The following is a 20297-nucleotide window of genomic DNA, read 5'->3' as shown; positions in this document are numbered from 1 at the left end:
CGGTTACGCGGTATATAATTTATCAATTTCTTTTTCCGCAAAATTCGATCTCATCAAAATGTAACGAAATCGCGCCGCTTCTATCCAACGTGGTATCGATCGAATAGGCTCGAATGCGGTTTAAATCACGGCGGAATTTTTCAATTTACGTGGAAAACGTGGGGGGAGGGGCGAAAATTCGATTGCTCGCAATCACCTCGCGTCGTGATACACGCGCTATCGAATCGCGTCGCAAGCCAGTAAATTCCGTGACGCGATACCCGCCGTCCGAAGGGTACGACGAGCTACAACAGACTTCCGAGTCGATTCACGGGACATTGATGATCGCGATGCGCGCGATCGACGTGGAACGTGCGTCCAGGATAACTGCGTAGGACGTGCGTGCGCCGAGAAAAAGAGAGAAAAAAAAAGAATGCCAACGAAATACGCGAGAGAGGCTTTTAGCCATGGCATGAATGCATGCATTGAAACGAATGGCTTTCACGGCGCGCGACGCTATCATCTGCAGATGATATATAACCCCCCGGGACTTTTGAACACTGCGGACTTTTCTCACGTGTTCATGCGCCAATGCGGGGGAGGGAGGAGGGGGCGAAGAGAGAATAGTCGCCCCGTTTGCGCTTATTTCAACAATTGCGTGCTTGATATTCGCTCGGTTCCGCATCACCTTCAATTTTCCCGTTTTCATAATTAGTTTCATTTTAATTAATTAAAACGTGGATTATCATCGTGCTCGATAATGATACGTTGAAGCTCTCGTTAACGTTTGAATTAATTCACGCAATGATGATGCGAGAATGTTTATACGCGCGTTTCGCGTTTATACAGAAATCAAGACGTTGAAGAGTGACACGTGGAAAAGTCGTAAAGTCGCGGGGATTTGGAGACGAAGCGCCAAAGCGGTAACTTTGGTATCTTTAGCTGCGGAAAGAGAGAAAAGTGCGAGAGACACGCGCGAATCACGACGCGCTCGCGGGGTGTCTAAATTTATTTCGTATCGTAAAACTAGTTTAGATGCAACAGCTGTAGAAGAACTCGCACGTATCATCGTGACGGTAGATTTGTCACGTGTAACCGCATTGCGGCTTACGCGCGTCATATAATTTCAAATGCAAGGACGACTTTTCCTACTTGCGTTTCGATGCGTCGACCTCTGCGTATATATGTAATAATTTATCTTTTTTTTCCAGAAAAAATGAGCGTACCATCCGGACGTGCGCGAAACGTATATTTACGACGAGCATGACGCTTGCGTTAAATTCGCACGGAAGTTGAGGCAAAAATTGCGATTCCTTTTTACGATCCAACATGGGGCGCGCGTAAAGCACAGATTTAATTCCGCGTTTAATTATATTCTTGCGATCAAAAACGCGTATCAAGCGATATCCATTTGGGGGAGGGGATGTGTGATAGTTAATTAAAAATAATAATTACCGAAGAGAAGATATTTGCTCGCTCGAAGCCGGTTTCAGCACCGGCGGAGAAGTTTACAGATAAACCCAGCTTTACGGCTAATTTCGCGGCCCACCATTCTTCAAAGTAGAAGTTAACTACCTTGAACTAGTGGTAAATTACATGTCGGATATTCCGCGCGAATAAGCACGAGACGCACGTTTATTAAACACGCGTGTTCCCGCCGCTTGTCCTGCAACCCGACATAATGCAACGTTTCGCAAAACGAGTAAAAAAAATAATAATAAGCGTGATACCAGTCCGAGTTTTGCTAATCCAAAATTAATACACGTACAATTGTTTGAATTAGTTGAAGTAAAATTTTGCAAATTTATGTTTTATTTTTTAATCAATATTGTGTACAAATTTACAAGACTTGCAATATTTTTTTCCTTTTTACGTAATTTTAGCACAGGTATGATACACCTGTAAAATTTTCGCGCGTCTGTAATCTGTGTTACGGAGGGCGATGGGTGAGTCATCGAGACGAAGGATCCGACCTGACGAGAGATCGAATTCTCTCCCCGTCTGCGAATTATTACGAGTCCCTCCGCCAGGATACCGATGCGAAAAAGGAGAGAAGAGGAAGACGAAAGAGGAAAGAGAGACGAGAGGGGAAGCACCGTCTCGGCGGACAGTTCTCTTCCGTCCATTATCGACGATCCCGAGTTGCACATGTGCGGCTCGAACACGTCCTAAAACCGGTTTCTCCCGATCGGTTCCGAGAACCTAACCTAACCGCATGCGCCCGGATCACGGATCCGGGTACCCACACGACTATCCCTCGCCCTTCCGCCCCCTCGTCCTCCTCTTCTTCCACTTCTCCTCTTTCCTTCACCGCTTTCACGTCTAGGCTCTTTCAGCCGCCGATGTCTGCGGCTGGAAGCAGCGACTTCCGCGAGGCGCGGATGTGGGCCGGACCGGATTCGCGTTTACCTACGCCATATTTTAGGCGTTAGGCACGTCACCACGTAGGTAGGTAGGGCAACGGGCCCGGCACGCATGCATCATCGCATTATCGCCTTCGCCAAAGTCACCGTTTACCACGAGCCGATCTACGACCTCGTTCTGGCGCCACGGAAACGCCGACTATGTCGAGCCTTTCGATCAATATCCGCGCTAATAATTGTGGTTAACTCCCCGATAAACAGATTAGGATCGTTAAATGGCTGTTTAACGTCAGCCGTTTAACATCAGCTGTTTAACATTGCAACAAGTCATCGTTTGCGCTCCGCGTTAATTCGGCTTTACAGTCACTTCTCGCTGATCGATTTGTGTATCGTAGACTGTCTAATTCATATTTTTATCAGCAATATAATGGATTCGAAAGCTTCATTTATGAATTATGAGCGACAAGCAGAAATGCTTCATTTTTAAAGACCTTGTTCGCGAGGTATAAGTAATACTGGAAGGATGTCGTCCTTGTGGCTTGGTAAAACGGAAGTTCCGTCAAAGAAGGCTTCTTGCGTACGTCGCGAGCCGCCATCCATCACCATCCTGATCGCTCGCATATATCATGCATTTTTCCATCCATTGTAAGCTAGCACGCCTCCATTCGCTACGTGATTTTATCATGAATGTCGTCTACATATTCGCGCTTAAAATCTTAAGTGACCCGAGCACATTTTTAGATGTACTCCCCAAGAAAGTAAATATAAAAAGAATTTTCCTTACAAATACATGCTATGAAATTTTTATACCTGATTTTTAAAAGTGTCAAATATAAGAGCGAGAAAAATTAAAAAATAAAAATTCGACGATTATGATAAAAAAATTATATATTATAATAAATAAAATATCTTTTAGGTATCTAATAGATAATATATATAAGAAAATAATGATAATATATAATAAATGATTTTTTAAAATTACATGTTACATTTTTCTTGATTGGCAGTTTTTGAAACACGAAAATGCTAGCCAAAATCTGAAAGTTTGAACATTCCCTCGAAAGATATACGTTACACGAAACGCCTTTCCTCTGTCTTATTAAGCTAATACACGCAAGCAGATAAGATACAGAGAGATAGCTAGGAATATAGCGGTGAAGTTAGTTAGTGCAGTGACACCCCAGCCGAGAGAGGTTTAGTGTAACCATCATCCGAGCTAAGTGCTACGACATTTATTCTAAAGCTTCGGGAAAAGACGTGGAAAGCGGAGTAGAGGGTACGAGGATATCATATAACAGGATATTGTTATCCTTAAAAACCATTTTCGCGACACCAAACGTTGCTTATTCGAATTTATAGACTAAATGAAATAATGACAGCGATAAACCCCACAAGCGTACAAGTGTGATATTAAGTAATATAAATCTGAAAGTTGAGACAATGATTAAGAAAGATCGCCGTCGACCAATTAAGCTTCGCTCGTGCAACGCGCTTTCACGTGTAGAAGAAAGCGGCTCTAAATCCCGCGGACTATTCATCATCATTCCCAACTGGCAACGAAATTTAAGAGAAGCGCCACGTACACGATCCGGTACATCATTAACCACGTAGGAAAACTGGCTTAACCACCACGTGGCGTCGCGTGCAGGTGTGCACCTACGGTGAATTTAGGTTAATCGTTCGCGCTAATCGCCACAAGTATATCCTTTGAGTAAGCAAGTAGCGGAGAGCTCTCGTAAAGCTTACACTGCGCGCGCTTTGCTATCCGACCAACGTTGCGGTGCAACGAGCAGCGATGGATCATTTTATCCGAGGTGAAGCATCACGCCGTTCAACACGCTAAGATACGCGCAAACATGCATGCAGGATAAGAGGGATGCTTTTTCGTTTTACCAAAACATCGACATTTTTAGCCCCTTCCTAGTTATTTCCCATTTTCGACCAACTTATAAAGCCGCTATTTCGAAAAGCCGAGTATTTGGCGTGAACAACTTTACGGATGTCGCTCTCTAGCTATCGAGAGTGGCTAAATTGAAAGCCGGCTTGTCCGATATCGAGAAAGAACTGCGGTAAAACCATCGGTAAATTGACTCTATCGTAAACTAGCACACAAAAGAACCCCCGGCATCGACAATAGAATTCCTCGGATAGATCCTGGCAATGCGAATTGTCTTAAAGGTAATTGGCTTCGCGACGAAAAATTCAATACACCGTCTCTCTAAAGTAGCACAGCTGTCCAAGCACTTGCTGGCTTTAATAAAAGACGACGTTTCCTATCCGTCGCAATGAATTTGCGGCTTCGTCTCGACCGATGTCGCAACGCTTATATTTGTTACAATTTCATTTTTGCCATGATCTAAAGATGAACGGAAAATATTATCGATGTACGGAATGCGCTCGCAGAATCGAATAAATCTTTTGTCGAAATCATGAAAAAAAAGTTATAAAATAATTATATTTTATATTTAACAAGATAATCTCTCTTAAAAATTCTTTACATGCATTATATTGTACAATAATGTACAATAAAATGAATCATTATCGCAAATCTCACCAGAGAATTGATTTCATTGATGACGAATAATATGTATATAAATTTGATAAATTATAAAAATTATTATAAGCAACTATAATTAACTGTCGTTCCAAAGTATAATATGATGACACATAATGAAGCTCTCCTTGAATACCGCCGCATGACTTAATCCGTATAAACAAGACTTAATCTGTATAAACAGATTACATGTTGTCTGTACAAACAGACAACAATGAAAACAAGCGAATTTTACGTATAGTGTACAATGTTATCGCTATATAAAACCTCCTTAGGATGATTTATATTTGTAATAAAATTTGAAATAGATTTTTATTTATAATTTTATGTATCATATGATAATATATAAGAAAAACACACACATCTGAATAAATATTGTAAAACACATATACACAAAATATATATTAGAATGTATATATACATCAGGATATGCAACACGTAAAATTATAAAGAAAACTTTCCCTCTTAAGTTTTGTTATTGATTCAAGACGTGATAACGGATAATTGTTAGATATAATTCGTTCATGTTCGGCTAAGAAATCGTTTCATCGACCTTTATAATAACAAATCAATGGCAAATTATAATATTCAGTTGTTCGAAAAAGGTACTCGGTTCAATAACGATGCGAAAAGTCCTCTGTACCAGGCGAACGCATAGGATATAAAAATTGCGAAACTTTCATATAAATCCATTCGAGTTGTCAGTATCAGAACGTACGGCTATGCGAAGTGAAAATTGATGGCTCCGAATCGGACAGGAAGATTTTTCCACGGGTCGGCGGATATCGAGTCGAGGTGATAAGCAACGAAGGGCGCGGGATAGGGGCAGCGGGGTAGCAGTATCCGGCGCGGCGTACCTCTCTTCCGTTCCAAGTCTCGTATGCGTTCTTTCCTTCTACGATCGCGTGTACCTAATACAAGCAGGGCGATTCTTTCGCGGGAAATCCATATGTACCTACCACTGAAATCTGAACGGCCGGCTCGATATTCCCATATTTAATTCACGCTCGACGGACTCAAGAACATTAGAAACGTCTCGGAAGCCGAGGGAATTTCTTCGGAGTCTCGGTTCGCCGGAGGGAGTTTCCTCTGTACAGACCTCTGAAAAAGTTGGCCGTGGTAGTATCCGGCGAAAAAAATGATAGCTACCGAGGAAGAGAGAGAGAGAGAGAGAGAGGGGGGAGGAAAAAGGAGAGAGAAAGCGGGCCGGGAAGACGAGCGAGGAAAAGTAAAGGACAAAAAAAAAAAAGGGATTGCGATACGACGGAACGGGCGACTTCGAGTCCGCCAAGAGAGAGAAACTCGTTGAAACATTTCCACGACAGTCGTGCGCTGGCTCAATGCGATTTCCAGCGAATCGCGGTTACCGCAGTCCCGGAGAAATTTCTCTAGCTCCTTCTCCATATTTCTACTGATGTATCTAAAGTTTCTTCCTTTTTTCCTCATTTATATTAATTTATTTGTAGTTTAGGATAACAAAATCGATTACGAGTAAAAGAGCTTTTTCAACAGGCAAGATTTTTCTTCGTAAAATGGAATGATAGTCTCGAATTTGCGTACATCGACAATGAGTGCTTTTTATTTTATCGATAGCGCTTTGTGCTCTCAGACGGATCTAATTCTCAAAGCGCAGCTCGTCATCTGTTCACACACACACACACACGTACGAGGCAAAACTAATACGTGAATTTCCGCGCAAAGTATAATGCGTATTTTTTTCTGGAAGAAACGACAGGCGGAGAAGAGAGAGCACCGGTTTTGAAAGAAGCCTGTAGGCGTCGGAAGTGATGTCACGTGGAAGACGACATATATGTATTGCAATCTCTGGAGACGACGATCCATTCTCAACTTTCTTCCTTCTTTTCCCTGTATTCTCTATCCGTCTATTCACTATTCCAGCCTCCCTTTGTCACTCGAATACTTCGTTTCGCTTCCTGTTTACGAGCGATTTGTCTTCGACGCGATATTTAATCGATCATAAAATCCGCGCCTATCGAGATGGATGGAGATCATTCTTCTCTCTCAAACTTATTGAAAAACTTGCGATTCTCGCATAATAATTTTCGACCAATTATAAAATAATCTTCGAAAGGATATCTAATGTTAATGAAGCGTTTTAATGTCCTCGCGTCGCGCTTAGAGCTACTTTTATTACTTAATGCAAATTTCATACTCGTTTGATTGCGCAAATTCCCGTGACTTATCTATCTGGCGGCGACAGGATAGAGATTATAATGAACGTATATCGTAAGCTACGTATCTCTCGGCCGCGTGTAACTGCAACCGTCATCTCTTTCCACTTACGCGCCCCACAGAGCGACTGTCTCGAACTTTACGCTACGTGCACGACGAGCGCATAATTACCGGCGCATTCTGTCATTCCCGTAGCTTTTATTTCCCGAGACGAGTGCTCTTTGTTTCCCTTCCTCTTTTTTTACGTGCTGCCTTTACGTGCTGCTTTCAACGAGATCGTTAGTGGCGTCTGCAACACAATGCATTCGACTGCCACCATTATGTCTTAGCTAGATAAAAATAAATTCGAGTCGATCCCAGTTATATATCTCGTGAACATCTTTGAAGTCACTTTCGAAAAGAAGCAACGAAACAGATGCAAACTTGATCGGAACAATTCTTGCGTGATCGATGTTTTCGCTCGCGAGACTTTGATATGAAGAAAGATGAATGATTATGTCACGTATATTAACGATAAGAAATATTCACTTCAGAAAGGAACCTTTTGTGCTAACAAATACGAATTTACGAATTAATTAACTTTCTAGTAGAGGTTGTAGCACGTTGGTAATAAAATTTAATGCAAGAAAACTGAATTTTCTATATTTTATATTTTATTCTATTCTTATATTTTATTTTTATTTTTAATTCTTGTTGAAAAATAATAGTAATGTAATAAATTAATTTTGCAAGTGCAATTGTTATTTTTTGTAATAAAAATAACGTCTTCTCTCTTTTTCAAATTCCACGGTTGATTTTTAACAAGTGCAATCCTTACGAAAAACCTTCGCATCCTACAAAGACGCAGAGAAATAATAGCATGCACAATGCGTAATCGTTCGACATGGCGGGGGACATTAGGTATTCACAACGCGAGTTTGTACGCACAACACGCGTGAATGGAGCGTTCCGGGCGTGACGTCACGATCCGTCGAAAACGTGTTTTACGACATTACATTACAATGCCACGTTGGAATCTTGTTGACTGCGTTACGTGATTTATAATCAGTCGCGTCTCATTAGCCTTAACAACGTCCCGTAAATGAATTTCTCGATGCCGGGCTGTAATTTTGACGATGCGATTATCATTCGCAGCCAGGAAAGCCTGCCAGATGGTTATCCATTTTCAAAGACATAAGTAGATGTAACATATTTAACCGATCAAACGTCGATTCCGAATGGAAGCAGATATGAAAACCTTTCATCCAAATCATGCAAATCTCGTTCACGATACATGAATTATATCCTTTCACAGATAAACTGCACACGCCGCAGTCGAGAGTAAATTGAAGAGGAATTTCCCATGACTTTAAGATATCTATAAGTGACTTTTGAGGCCAGATATATGTACTGTTGCGGTGTGTAAACTGAACGGAAATGGCCAATAAATAATAAACTCGCGTATCGTTGCGAGGCATTATCGCGTGTAGTTGGTCTGTTCGCCGACTACGCCATGAAGCAGAATCGAGCGTCGATGTGGTCCAAGTATTTTCCTCTCGATTTCTCCCGGCCGTACAGCGGAGCAAGATGTTCCTTCGCTCTCTATAAATAATTGAGTTTATGGACTCGGATAAAAGCGCACTTTTAAGTTTCAAACACGTTGCCTCTTTCGCCTCTTGACTTCCTCCACGATAATGTTCGCCTTTAGTTCACGACACGGTATTTCCGATGGTCGAAGCGATTGACCCGATTCTCGCACATTTATCTAGATACAAATGTAGAATTTCATTCAGCATCCCCCCCTGTATATTCATAAAATTTAAGCGCGACACGACGACAATTGTAAGAATGTAACGACAGAATGTAATTTCGCGCGCGTAATGAAAAGTATTGCATTTTATTATACTAACAAATGTGGGGCAAACGTGTAGAATACGTACGGATGTGGGCCACGCAATATTTTCCGCCGCAATGTTTTCTTTACGCCGTTATTTTAAATGCAACGTCGCCGCAAAAATACCGGTTTCGTACACATTTAGGAAAATATCACTGCACCACGGTTTGTTAACCAGAGTAAGAGTATTTCTGTGTAAACAGCCGCGTAATTGCTATGGACGGTGCAAACGCTTTATTGCTGTGGGCGTACATATTATTAGATATATAGAGTAACCGTTTGCGCGTCCCGGTTGCGCTCGCCTGCTTCTCGCCGCTTCGTTAGAGCACGACACACCCTTGTTAATTCTGATACAATATTTAAGCAGAGGCTCATAACCATTATCCACCCACCCGCTAGCCGAGTAAATCGCGCAGGTCCAACAAACAGGTGACAGTCAACGGAATTAATTTTACGTCAACAATTTTTCAATCAACTTACGCCGGCCGATATCGCGACAACTACACGCTCGACAAACACGTGGTCATGTATGCGCTGTGACAGATTAATTTTTCGTTTCGACGTGTATAAAAATTTTTGGCGAAGAGAAAAATACCAGGTCCGATCATCTAATGGCGTATGATGACGATGATGGAGGCTGTTTTTCACGAGAAATACGCGAAGAGCGAAATAACAGTCGGCAAGGTTGACTTTAGCACCACTGCGATGTGATTATTTATAGTCGCCCCGTTTTGCATTAAAGAAGAGAAACTAGGGAAAATGCAGAGAAACAGCGAAGCTAGCTCCTTTGCATTCGGAGACTCTGCTAGAAATCTGCTTGATAATATAGAAAGCACTTCGGATGAATGAATATCGCGGAACGATTTATGAAATGAATAGAAGCACAATGGTTTGTCGACGAAGGCAATTGAAGGGGATGGGCTTTATGAATGCCACATATAATTTAGTCGGTGCTATTTGCTAATATATGGCGAGTCGAGCGAAATAAATGTTCCGCGTTAAATATTTGCAGGAAATCGTCAGTCAAGTCCTCGAGCAAAAACCTTCCAACTATTGCAGCTGTTCGATTCACGCGTTTACGATAAAACGATTACATCTCGTTCTAATATAAAGTAAAAAGTAATGATGCTCGATTGGCAAGCGGTTGATTGATCCAATATGTATTTTTCGCGAGCAAAACTTTTCTCGTTAATTGAGAGAAAATGGAACAATCGAATCAACATCTTTTAACCTTGCTAATTGAAAGCTAAGTTAGTTTAACGCAAATTTCTTAGCAGGCAAAAGAGATGTATATAGCCTTTATTATCGTTGCTCCAGTCATGTTTGATGAATTTTCAACATTAGTCGAGGCAGAAATACAGTCGTGTTGCCATCATTCATCAAGAAATATATATGAATGACTGTTAATATGAGACTATTTCACGATGAAACGGTTTACAAGAGACATATGTTTCTCATATCAGTTGAAACGTGAAGCATATGATTCTGTCCGTTCTCGCGCAAATTCCTCGGATTCTCGCAATTAAGAACATGCCAGTGTTTATTCATCTGCTGGGATAAAGGGAGATGAAATGTCGAGTCTACTCAAGAAAGAGAGCAAAAAAAATCAGCCACTTTCGGATATCGATCTATCCCCTTTAAACCACGCGAGTCATCGCGAGCTTTCCTTCCGTTCCGCGCACGATCAACGAGAGCTTTCGGGACGCTCGTTGAGGTATAAAGCTTTATTAATGAACTAACGTCCGCTGCCGCAGGCCAGCAAAGTGGACAGAGTCGGCCGGAATAACGCGTTAGCTCGTTTACCGGAAAACGCGTCGCCCCGGCTCGTTCATTGGGCGCTCCGCAAACTAGGTATGGCACTTTTCTACAACGATCGGAGTTTAATCGCATTTAGTCAGAGCGCGTCAAGCTGCGCATCGTTTCATCGGAAATTGCGTCAATGGGAATATATTGTTTCGGATACGAACGCCAGATACTTCCTCGTAAAATACCGTCGTCGCCAAGATAAACGTAAAGACTAACCGTATAAGGTCTTTTGAAAAGTGCGAGAAATACGAGAAAAAGCGACATTTTCGCGATAAATGATAAAAACGGAGATCCGATCGTTTAGGTCGACGATAATCATTTCGATCGCTCCTTTTCCGATGCCGAGAGATGATAACTTCTTTGCGTGACGCGAGCAACATTGACTTGGGCGCGAATCTCATGTGCCTGCCATAGATTCTAAGTATCCGCCGGGAAATTATGTGCGACTTAAACGGGCGCCGTCATCCAGCTATCGCCACCATTACTGACACCATCACACCATCACACCATCAACCACGCCATTATTATCGCACCACAACTCCCATCGGCACCGGCGACATTACCGTTCGTGCTTCTGACACCGAGGCAATACACCGGCGACTTATGAATATTTACGCCAGTTGAATATGCATACTACTGATAATGTATTATTTTTGCTCCACGGGAGATCAATATACGACGCACATACACGCGGAAGCGAAAGTGTAGAGACGCAAACGCGCGCAAATTCCAGCCCCACGCTAATGATTAAGGATTTACTGTCAAAAAGCGATGGAATAAAGCAAGATATCTTTCCATTAGAGGCAAGGGATATTATTTTTTTCGTAAAAGCTTATGTCTCGATCCTTTTAAGAGATAATTATTTTTTTTAATTATTGTAAAAAAAATTTCAACGAGAGATGCAACACAAGTTGCGAGTTTTTATAAAATTTTCGTCAAAACAGATTTAATAAAATTATATTTTAGAAAATTTTGTTATTGTGTGACTATGACTTATAATTTATTAAAGTAGAAACTAGAGCAGCCTATATATATATATATATATATGTTTATGAATATGGATACAAACGTAAATGTATGAATATAAACGTATATGTGCATACGCATGTACGTACGAAGTTATTCACGACCATGTGCAGCATATATTCTGTTTCGGCGAAAATTCGACAAACTGATGCAACGACAAACTGATGACGGCTATATATATATTTCTTTTATCTGTTGCACGCGGTACAAAATTCGCGGCTGTAAAAACCAAATCGACGACCGTTACGATTTATAATCGATACTGAGAGTAATTTTATATCGCGCTACAAATACCGATCACGGAGAGAAAGAGAGAGAAATATATTGTAAAAAAACAATTCTTACGAATCCGATAAATTGCGAGCACGTAATGTCAAAAAAATTTCTATGTAAATGACGAATAGATATCGATGCTTTTTATAAACGCGAGTGTCGAAACGTCTCATGAAAATTAGCCTGGAAACCTATTTCGTCCGCGAAACCTTCGTTCTTGCCCGGTGCATTCATCAAGAAACGATCATCGGTGCATTATGACCGCTCGCCGTGACCGATGTGGCACCGGTACACAGGAATTAGCCATTAAGCGGAATGACGTGCGATTTCTTGAGAGACGATTTCCGCGGTGAAAGGAGACTGCTGGAGAAATTTAATGCGCCTCGCGCACTCGAAAAAAGAACGGGGGGAGGAAGGGAGGGAAAGGGGGAAACGGGCAGATGATGGTGGTGGTGGTGGTGGTGGTCCTGCGGCACCGTAATTCAATTAGACTCGCTGCATCGAAATTTAATGGGCCGCGACGCTGCAGCTTCGCTTTGGATCGGTGCCACAGCGCGTCCGACGCGAGCCGCGTCCGATGCAGAAAGGGCAGCGCGCGTTGCACGCCCTTTCGTGCCCGAAGGACCCGGCAGAAGTAGTACTCGGGAAAGAAAGAACGAGGAAAAAAAAACGAATGGGCGCACTTAACATGTGCACGTTGTACTCTAAGCGAATGCTTCCGCATGAGTGAATGTGCGAGTTCTCTTTTCGCCCAAGAACCAACGCGGTGCATCTGTAATAAAAGTCCTTCAAAGTGTGCGTGCACATGCATATGCACGTGTATTTATGTATATGTATCAATAAAAAAATGCATGTCAATTTAAAAGTTTAAATAAAAAATCGAAACGAGCGAAAGGGAGATTAAACTGCATTTCATATTATTTCCTGTGAAATAATCCCTATACATCCGCTTTGATCTCAATATTTGAGTTACGTAACATGTTTCAAATATTACTATACACACGGTATTTTCTATTTATCTACTAAAAAATATTGTACATGTATTTTTTTCGAAGAGCACTTATCCAACGCAACGATATTTACAAACATCAGTATACGTAAAGTCATTGAATAAATTGAAATTATTATTGTTAAGTCGAATATGTTTAACTTGTCACGCAAAACGGCATTTTCATATTGAACAATCTTGGTGAAACTCTGATACTCCTTTTGTTTCCCTCCTCAAAAGAAGCCTCCGTCTTGCGATATTGATTGAAAATTCTGAATTCAATATGAGCGCGGCGATTCAAGCGTATGAATGTTAGAAGTTATTGCCAAAGAATATACATGGCCAATATCGATTAAAAAAGAATCAATAGTGTATTTCAGAAAATCGCAAAAATTGCTCGATTTTTCAATTTTTATTTTAATTCAATTATTTTAATATTATTAATATTATATTATAAATTTTTTTCAAATTTCTCTGCTTTTTTAAATACGAAAAATTTTATCAAACGCAGCTCATAAATTTTTATTAATTTTATTTTAGCTTAGCAGCATATTTAAAAAATACTCTACCTCTTGAATAACACTATAATCAATCTCTTACCTTCATCGTCGACGGAGAAGATGCCGATGCCGTCGCCTCCTCGAATGCTGTAGCCAACCTTGGAGTCTCCCCCGGGTGGATCCGCGTCCTTGGCCCGAACCGTGGTGACAAGGGTGCCGACCGGTTGATTCTCGAAGACACTCGCGGACACGACAAAGTCGTCGAAGACCGGCGAGTAAAGGTTTTCGTTCACATCGATCACCTCGATCACGAGCATCGTCTCCGAGGACAGGGACGGTTCACCGCGATCGCGCGCGACTATCGTCAACGTATGCGCCTGCCGCTCTTCAAAGTCCAGGCTTTGAGTCGTCCTCACCGTCCCCGAGACCTTGTCGACCTTGAAGAAGCCCTCGCTCTCCATGGCATCCGATAGGAAATACTCCACGTCTCCACCCGCGCCCTCGTCGGGGTCCGTGGCGTCTACGACGGCCACAACGGTCCACACCGGCACGTCCTCGCGGATCTTGACGTTGTACGTTGACAAGGCAAAAGTGGGTGCATTATCATTGACATCGTCAACCGTCACCCTGACAAGCGCGTCCGAATAGAGGGGCGGGGTGTCGGTGTCCTTTCCACCGTTATCGCGCGCGCGAATCCTCAGCTCGTATATCTCCTGACGTTCCCTGTCGAGCTTGCCAAAGACGCTAAGCACTCCCGTCACGGGATCCACGCGAAAGTCGTTGGTCTCGGTCACGAGGGAATAGGTGACGCGCGCGTTATCGCCGAGATCGGCGTCGGTGGCGTTGGCGCGCCACACGTTGGTGCCGTTTAGCGCAGTCTCCGAGATCCTGAAGCTCGCCAGAGACTTTTCAAACTTGGGCGCGTTGTCGTTGACGTCCAGGATGGTCACCGGCAGCATCTTCGAGGCGGACTTTTGCGGCTTGCCGAGATCAAACACGCTTATGTTGAGATAATATTCGCTCTCCCGTTCGCGATCCAGGTAACCGATCGTGTTCAGGTCCCCGGTGTCCGGATCGATGCCGAAGACGGAATCGCGGTCGCCGCTGGAGATGACGAAGACGAGCTTGCCGTTGTAATCGAGGTCGCGATCGCGGGCGTGTATTCGCACGAGGATCGTGCCGAGCTTGAGCGACTCGTTGACCCGTATCTCGCTCGGGAAATCGATGAATTCGGGCGCGTGCATGTTCTCGCCGTAACGGCTCGGTATCAGGGTGTACTCGTCGTTCCGCGATGGCATGTTGTTCTTCTCCGCGGAAGCGATCGCGTCCGTCAATCTGCGTGCCACGCCGGTGTCGTGGCACTTGAAGGCGCCGGTCTCGTCGGTGAGGATCCTCGCTTGCGAGCCCAGGTTCCGCTTGGCGTTCACGAGATGCATGTGCACGGGATTGACGTCGGCAAAGTGCGTGCCATCGGTAGCGGTAACGTTGATGGTCCTCTCGCTGGCCTTGATGTCCGACAGGTCGCAGGCGACCGATAGGACGCCGCTGACCGAGTCCAGGGCGAAGCAACCGTCGGAATTACCGGAGACTATCCGATAGCTGACAATGTTCCCGGCGTCGAAGTCGATGGCGGATACGGTGATGATCTCGGAACCGATCGACACGTATCGCGGCACGTGGCCGACGCAGTCGATTCGCTCGAACTGCGGTCGATTGTCGTTCACGTCGCGCAATTTCACCCGCAGTTGCATCTCCGCCTGGCGGCGATAAGGCAGGCCCCAATCGCTGGCTCGCACATGGAGCAGATACTCCCGCTTCATGGTCTCGTAATCGAGCACCTGTTTCGTCTTGACGATACCGGAAAAATGATCGATCTCGAACGGCACCTTCTTCAGGTTGTCGATGCTGTAAGATATGTAGGCGTTCTCGCCGGAATCGCGATCTTTCGCCGTCACTCGTACGACGGACGTGCCGGCAGGCTCGTTCTCGTCCAACCACACCTCCATTTCCGGCTGATCGAAGATCGGATCGTTGTCGTTGGTATCGACTACATTGATCTTCACCTTGGCCGAGGATTGCTTTCTAGTGCCCGCGTTACCCTGATCGATCGCCGATACCGTGAGCGTATAAAATGCCTTCTTCTCGGCGTCCAGTTCAACGGCAGTGTACAACATCCCAGTTTCGGCGTTCACGTAAAACTCGCCACCCTCGTTGCCGCCCACTATCTCGAGGTAGACCAGGGCGTTTCTACCCTCGTCCGCGTCTGTAACCTTGAGTCTGATGATGGGCGTGTTGATGGGCGCCGTTTCCGGTACCTTGACCTCGTAAATCTCGCGGCTGAACACCGGCGCGTTGTCGTTCATGTCGGTCAAGTGCACCGGCACGAATTTGTAGCTGTATCGTTGCGGCACTCCCCGGTCCATCGCGCGCAGGGTGAGATTGTAACCCTGCAGCGCGGTCTCGCGATCGAGCAGGTGCAGCACCTCGATGTTGTACTCGCCGGAGTGCGGCCCGCCGACCGGGCGCACCCTGAAGTGACCGGCCGGGTCCCCGCCCACGATGTCCAGGCTCGCGATCTGCCCATGCACATCCTTGTCGTGGTCGATCACCCGCACGATCGCGTAAATGTCGGCGTTCGAGTTCTCCACGATCTCGGGCAGCTGGTGAACGTAGATCTCGGGCGCGTAAAGATTCACCTGCTTCACCTTGATCGTGACCCTCGCGGTGCTCGCGTGATTGGTACCCACGCTACGAAACAGAGCACCGCGATCCTTCGCTAAGACTACTAGCTCGTGTATGGCGCGTTCCGCGTACCTAGTGGAAACAGTGACATTTGCTTATCGTAGGCGTACCACAATTTTATAGATGATTTATAGAAATAGAAATTTTCTATAGTATTTTGAGTAAGTTTTGTTGAAGTATAATATATATATATATATATATATATATATATATATATAAATAATTTAAATACAATACATTATAATAACAATTATTCAAATTATTTCTAAATACTTTTATTCGCATAGTTTGAACCTGAATTTAGATAAAATGGCAAAGAAAGTTGATTATTTTTATTTATATTATTTTTATTTAAATTTTTCTTGATCTAGAATGTTATAACGATCGAATTTATGGACAACATGGACCGATTAAACAATTTAACAAAATTATATAAATTTGAGACTCGAGTTTCTGCTTCGAATTATTTGGATAATTCTATTACGCATTTTTCTCTACGCGTTGCTCTCTATAAATCCTTGAATAAGGATAATAAAATACGTCGTAATACTAACCTGAGTGGCCTCGTGAGCGTTATTACGCCGCTGACCGGATGAACGGCAAACTGATCGGTCTCCTTGGCGAAGCTATAATAAATCTCGCCGTTTCTGCCGAGATCGGCGTCCTCGGCGATTACCCTGAGTATACTGCGATGCAAAGGCGTGTCCTCCATCACGGTGGTCTCGTATTCGATCGGATAGAAGAGCGGATTGAGATCGTTCGTGTCGAGGATCGTCACCACCACCGTCGCGTCCGCGATCGCCGCCCCGTTTTTACCGTCGTGTCCGCTCGAGGTCGCGCGCACCTCGAGGACGTAGCGGTCCTTGCGCTCGCGATTCAGCACATCGACGTTACTAGTTCGAGTCCGAATGAGGAGGAAGCAAAAGTCGCCGATCGTGCGCTCCTCCGCCTTGAAGAACTTGTCGCGGTCACCGCTCACTATACGGAACTTGATGTCGACGTCACTGTCGGCGGACGCGAGCTTGATGCCCATCCTCTCGTCGGGCACGACGTACGTCTTGCCGATGGAATTCTCGGGAATGGAGACGTTGTACAGGGGTCGAGTGAAACGAAAGTCGACTTTCGTCTTCGCGACACTCGCGTCGTCCTCGAAGGGCGCCGGGGTCGTCGCGGTGCCAATCGACAACTTCATCGCCGACCCGTCGCCGCCTCCGCCCTCGCCTCCGCTGTCGCGGGGCGGTAGAAAAGTCGTCGACACGGAAGACGGAGAGCCGGCCGTGGCCGCAAACAGCCACAGCCACAACCATGGCCAGGCGTGCAGCACGCGCTGCTTCATCTTACGCATGATGGTGTCGCTAGCTCATCGTCGGTGCTCGTCGACGAACGCTGCCGCCCGATTTGCCCCCCGTCCGGCAGGACGAGGCCACTGCGAGAGGCACGAGACTTCCGGTCCCGTTTCCCGTATCGGCGGCGGTCACCTGAAACAGTAAACAGCGCCGAAGTTAGACGAAGCGACAAGTTGAGTCAAGGAGGGGGAGAACTACCCGCGGTAGTTTAGCACGTAGGTACGGTCGAACGGCAAGATCCAAGATTATCTTCGACGACAGCTACCGGTTTCCACCCGATCGAGCGCGAAGACTAGACGGTTTAGCGGAGGAAGTTTAGGTGGAACGAGCGAAGGAAAAGAGAGCGACAACTGGGACGAAACTCCTTTACGATCGTGCATTATTGATCGATGAATAAGTACGAGGCGGATCATTGGAGAATGAGATCTTGCGGAATGTGCAGAAAATGAATATCGTACGCTTCAATTATTTATTGACGAGACTCACTTAACTCAAATGGACTCAATTGTCCATTTCGCGGAATATCGTCGGACACTCAAATGCAATTATATGTCATTACGTCGCTTCGATGAAATGCGATTGTCATGGAAGAGAGCGCTGTAGAATATTCACATATCAAAATCCGAATTAAAATTCCATTAACATTACAGCGCAATTGATCGAATTCATTTTTTGTGTAATTCAGATTAAAGAGAAGAGTAATTCACATTAAAGAGATTATTCTTTCAAGTTAAGATTTAAAATATTCTGCCTTTATAATCTTCAAAGAGAGAGAAAAAGATATCTTTTTTCTTATATAATATAAAAAATAGAAAATATTGTAATATTTAGCGAATTAATAAAAGTTATAAAATTTTAGCCAACAATATACGAAATAAATATATAAATATAATTATAATTTATAAGAAATTAAAAAAAAATATATTATTTTATAATGTATTTTATAAAATTTATGATATATACATATATTTTTCTAAAAATACAATATTTATTATTATTATATTTTCTAAAAATATACATTTTATATTAATTTTTGAATATCATAAAATTGTATTTATCTTCGAGAAAAAACAATTTGAATATGAAAAATATTATTTTTGCTAAAGTAAACCGGATACACCGGATGCATCGATCGATTTCTCGTGAATTTAACCAGCGTAACGATTATCCCCCGCCTGACAGGTTCAGAACCAAAGTTCCGATATCAACGGCTCGTGTCAGAATGTAAGCGAAATAAATACGATATGGGTGCCAGGATTTTGCCTATCTTCCTGCAGTGTCCTCCGCTCGAATTCTCTCTAATCTTAATCAGCAATGCCTCCGGCCGCGTTTGCACGAGTCGATACATCTCGCGGCACATTTGACAGCTCGATATCGATCCAGCGTTGAAATAGGAACGATACCATTACGTCAATGAAAGCGCGTTCGAATAAATAACACCGTTAGCTCTTGGTTGTTAAAAGCGTTTCGAGTTATTCGCGAATGAGAACGCTGTAAATGACTGTTAATCTCCAACTATTTGCTATCGGTTTTCGGAGAGAGAGATACGATAATAATCGGAATAAAAATGAATATAATCGTGGTACAAGAATCGCGCTTTGACAGTCGCATAATTATCTCTCCGGGGATAAAACGAGAGCCTCGGATTGCCTCGCGACTGGCGAAATTGTGGAGACAAGATTGTTTTCCACGTTTATTGTGGCATTCAAAGTCATTTCGCTTGTATTTGTAAAGCGATCATTATTAAAGGGAGCATCTTTAATAATAAATCGAAACAAGATTGAGCTTTAAAGCGTCTAAAACGCTGCAACACCCAGCGTCTCGGGTAAATCGCCCGCTCACGCGTACTCGACGCCAATTACACAGCTGATTTGTAATCGACGTAATAAAAAGCATTTAAACCACGGTGCGTTTCGTTCTCCTCTCCTCCCGCCTCCCCGTAATTCCCGCGTGCTTCAACTTTCCACGATAATGTACCCACGGAACGCAAGCATGCACAGGTAAGTGCAAGTAAAGAACGAGACGAGCGAGAGTCAGTCCGCGCCAAGTTGGCGCCTCTTCAACATTTGCGTTACATTCGCGTCTGCGAAGCCTTGCACCAGCCTTGAACGCGTTGCCGACCGGTTGACATCCTCCGTATTTCCAATCTCGGTATACGGTTAATGAGACGTCTCGTTTCCCTCTTAAAGGCGAACCGAAAATTGCAGAAGACTCTATCGCTTAAAGTCGGAAATACAGAAAAATTCAATAGAGAAAAGACACAAATTAAAAAATATCTTAGAGAATAATTTTCCTCGCAAAAAAGGCTTTGTAACTGTACTTTTAAATTAAGAATTAATTTAATTCCACGTTCCAAGTTTGCTTGCAATATTTAATGTAAACATAGATCACCGAAAATATTAATCAATATAGTTAATCAATATATCAATGCATATAATGTATGCATATATGATAGTCTTAGAGAATAATTTTTTTCGCTAAAAGTGGCTTTATAATTGAACTTTCAAATTAAAAATTAATTCAATTCTGCAAGTTTGTGCCTGCGACATTTAATGCAAACATACAGACGCCACCGAAAATGTTAATCAATATATTCTCGGCGGTACATTCCCACGTTAGCGTGACAATGTTTGCCGCTGTATCAAATATGCTCT

General features: G+C 43.5%; 1 protein-coding gene across 8 annotated transcripts in view; it reads right to left on the bottom strand.

Annotated features, from left to right (window-relative positions):
* Kug (FAT atypical cadherin kugelei) overlaps positions 1–20297 on the bottom strand; it is a 302654-nt gene that overhangs the window by 182243 nt on the left and 100114 nt on the right. For all 8 annotated transcript variants that reach the window (XM_083109722.1, XM_083109721.1, XM_083109723.1 and 5 more), the window contains 2 exons: positions 16852–17775; positions 13656–16369 (listed from right to left, as the gene is read on the bottom strand). In XM_083109722.1, coding sequence (XP_082965848.1) covers positions 13656–16369; positions 16852–17642 — 3505 coding nt within the window. In that variant the 5' untranslated portion in view covers positions 17643–17775. The remainder of the gene's footprint in view (positions 1–13655; positions 16370–16851; positions 17776–20297) is intronic.

The sequence above is a fragment of the Camponotus vicinus genome, unplaced genomic scaffold, assembly GCF_025532165.1.
Source record: "Camponotus vicinus isolate PSW18456_S1 unplaced genomic scaffold, iyCamVici1.0 SCAF_1, whole genome shotgun sequence".
In the NCBI taxonomy this organism is placed as follows: domain Eukaryota; kingdom Metazoa; phylum Arthropoda; class Insecta; order Hymenoptera; family Formicidae; genus Camponotus; species Camponotus vicinus.
The sequence above is the reverse complement of the archived record's forward strand: the minus strand, read 5'-3'. Positions and strand labels throughout refer to the sequence as shown.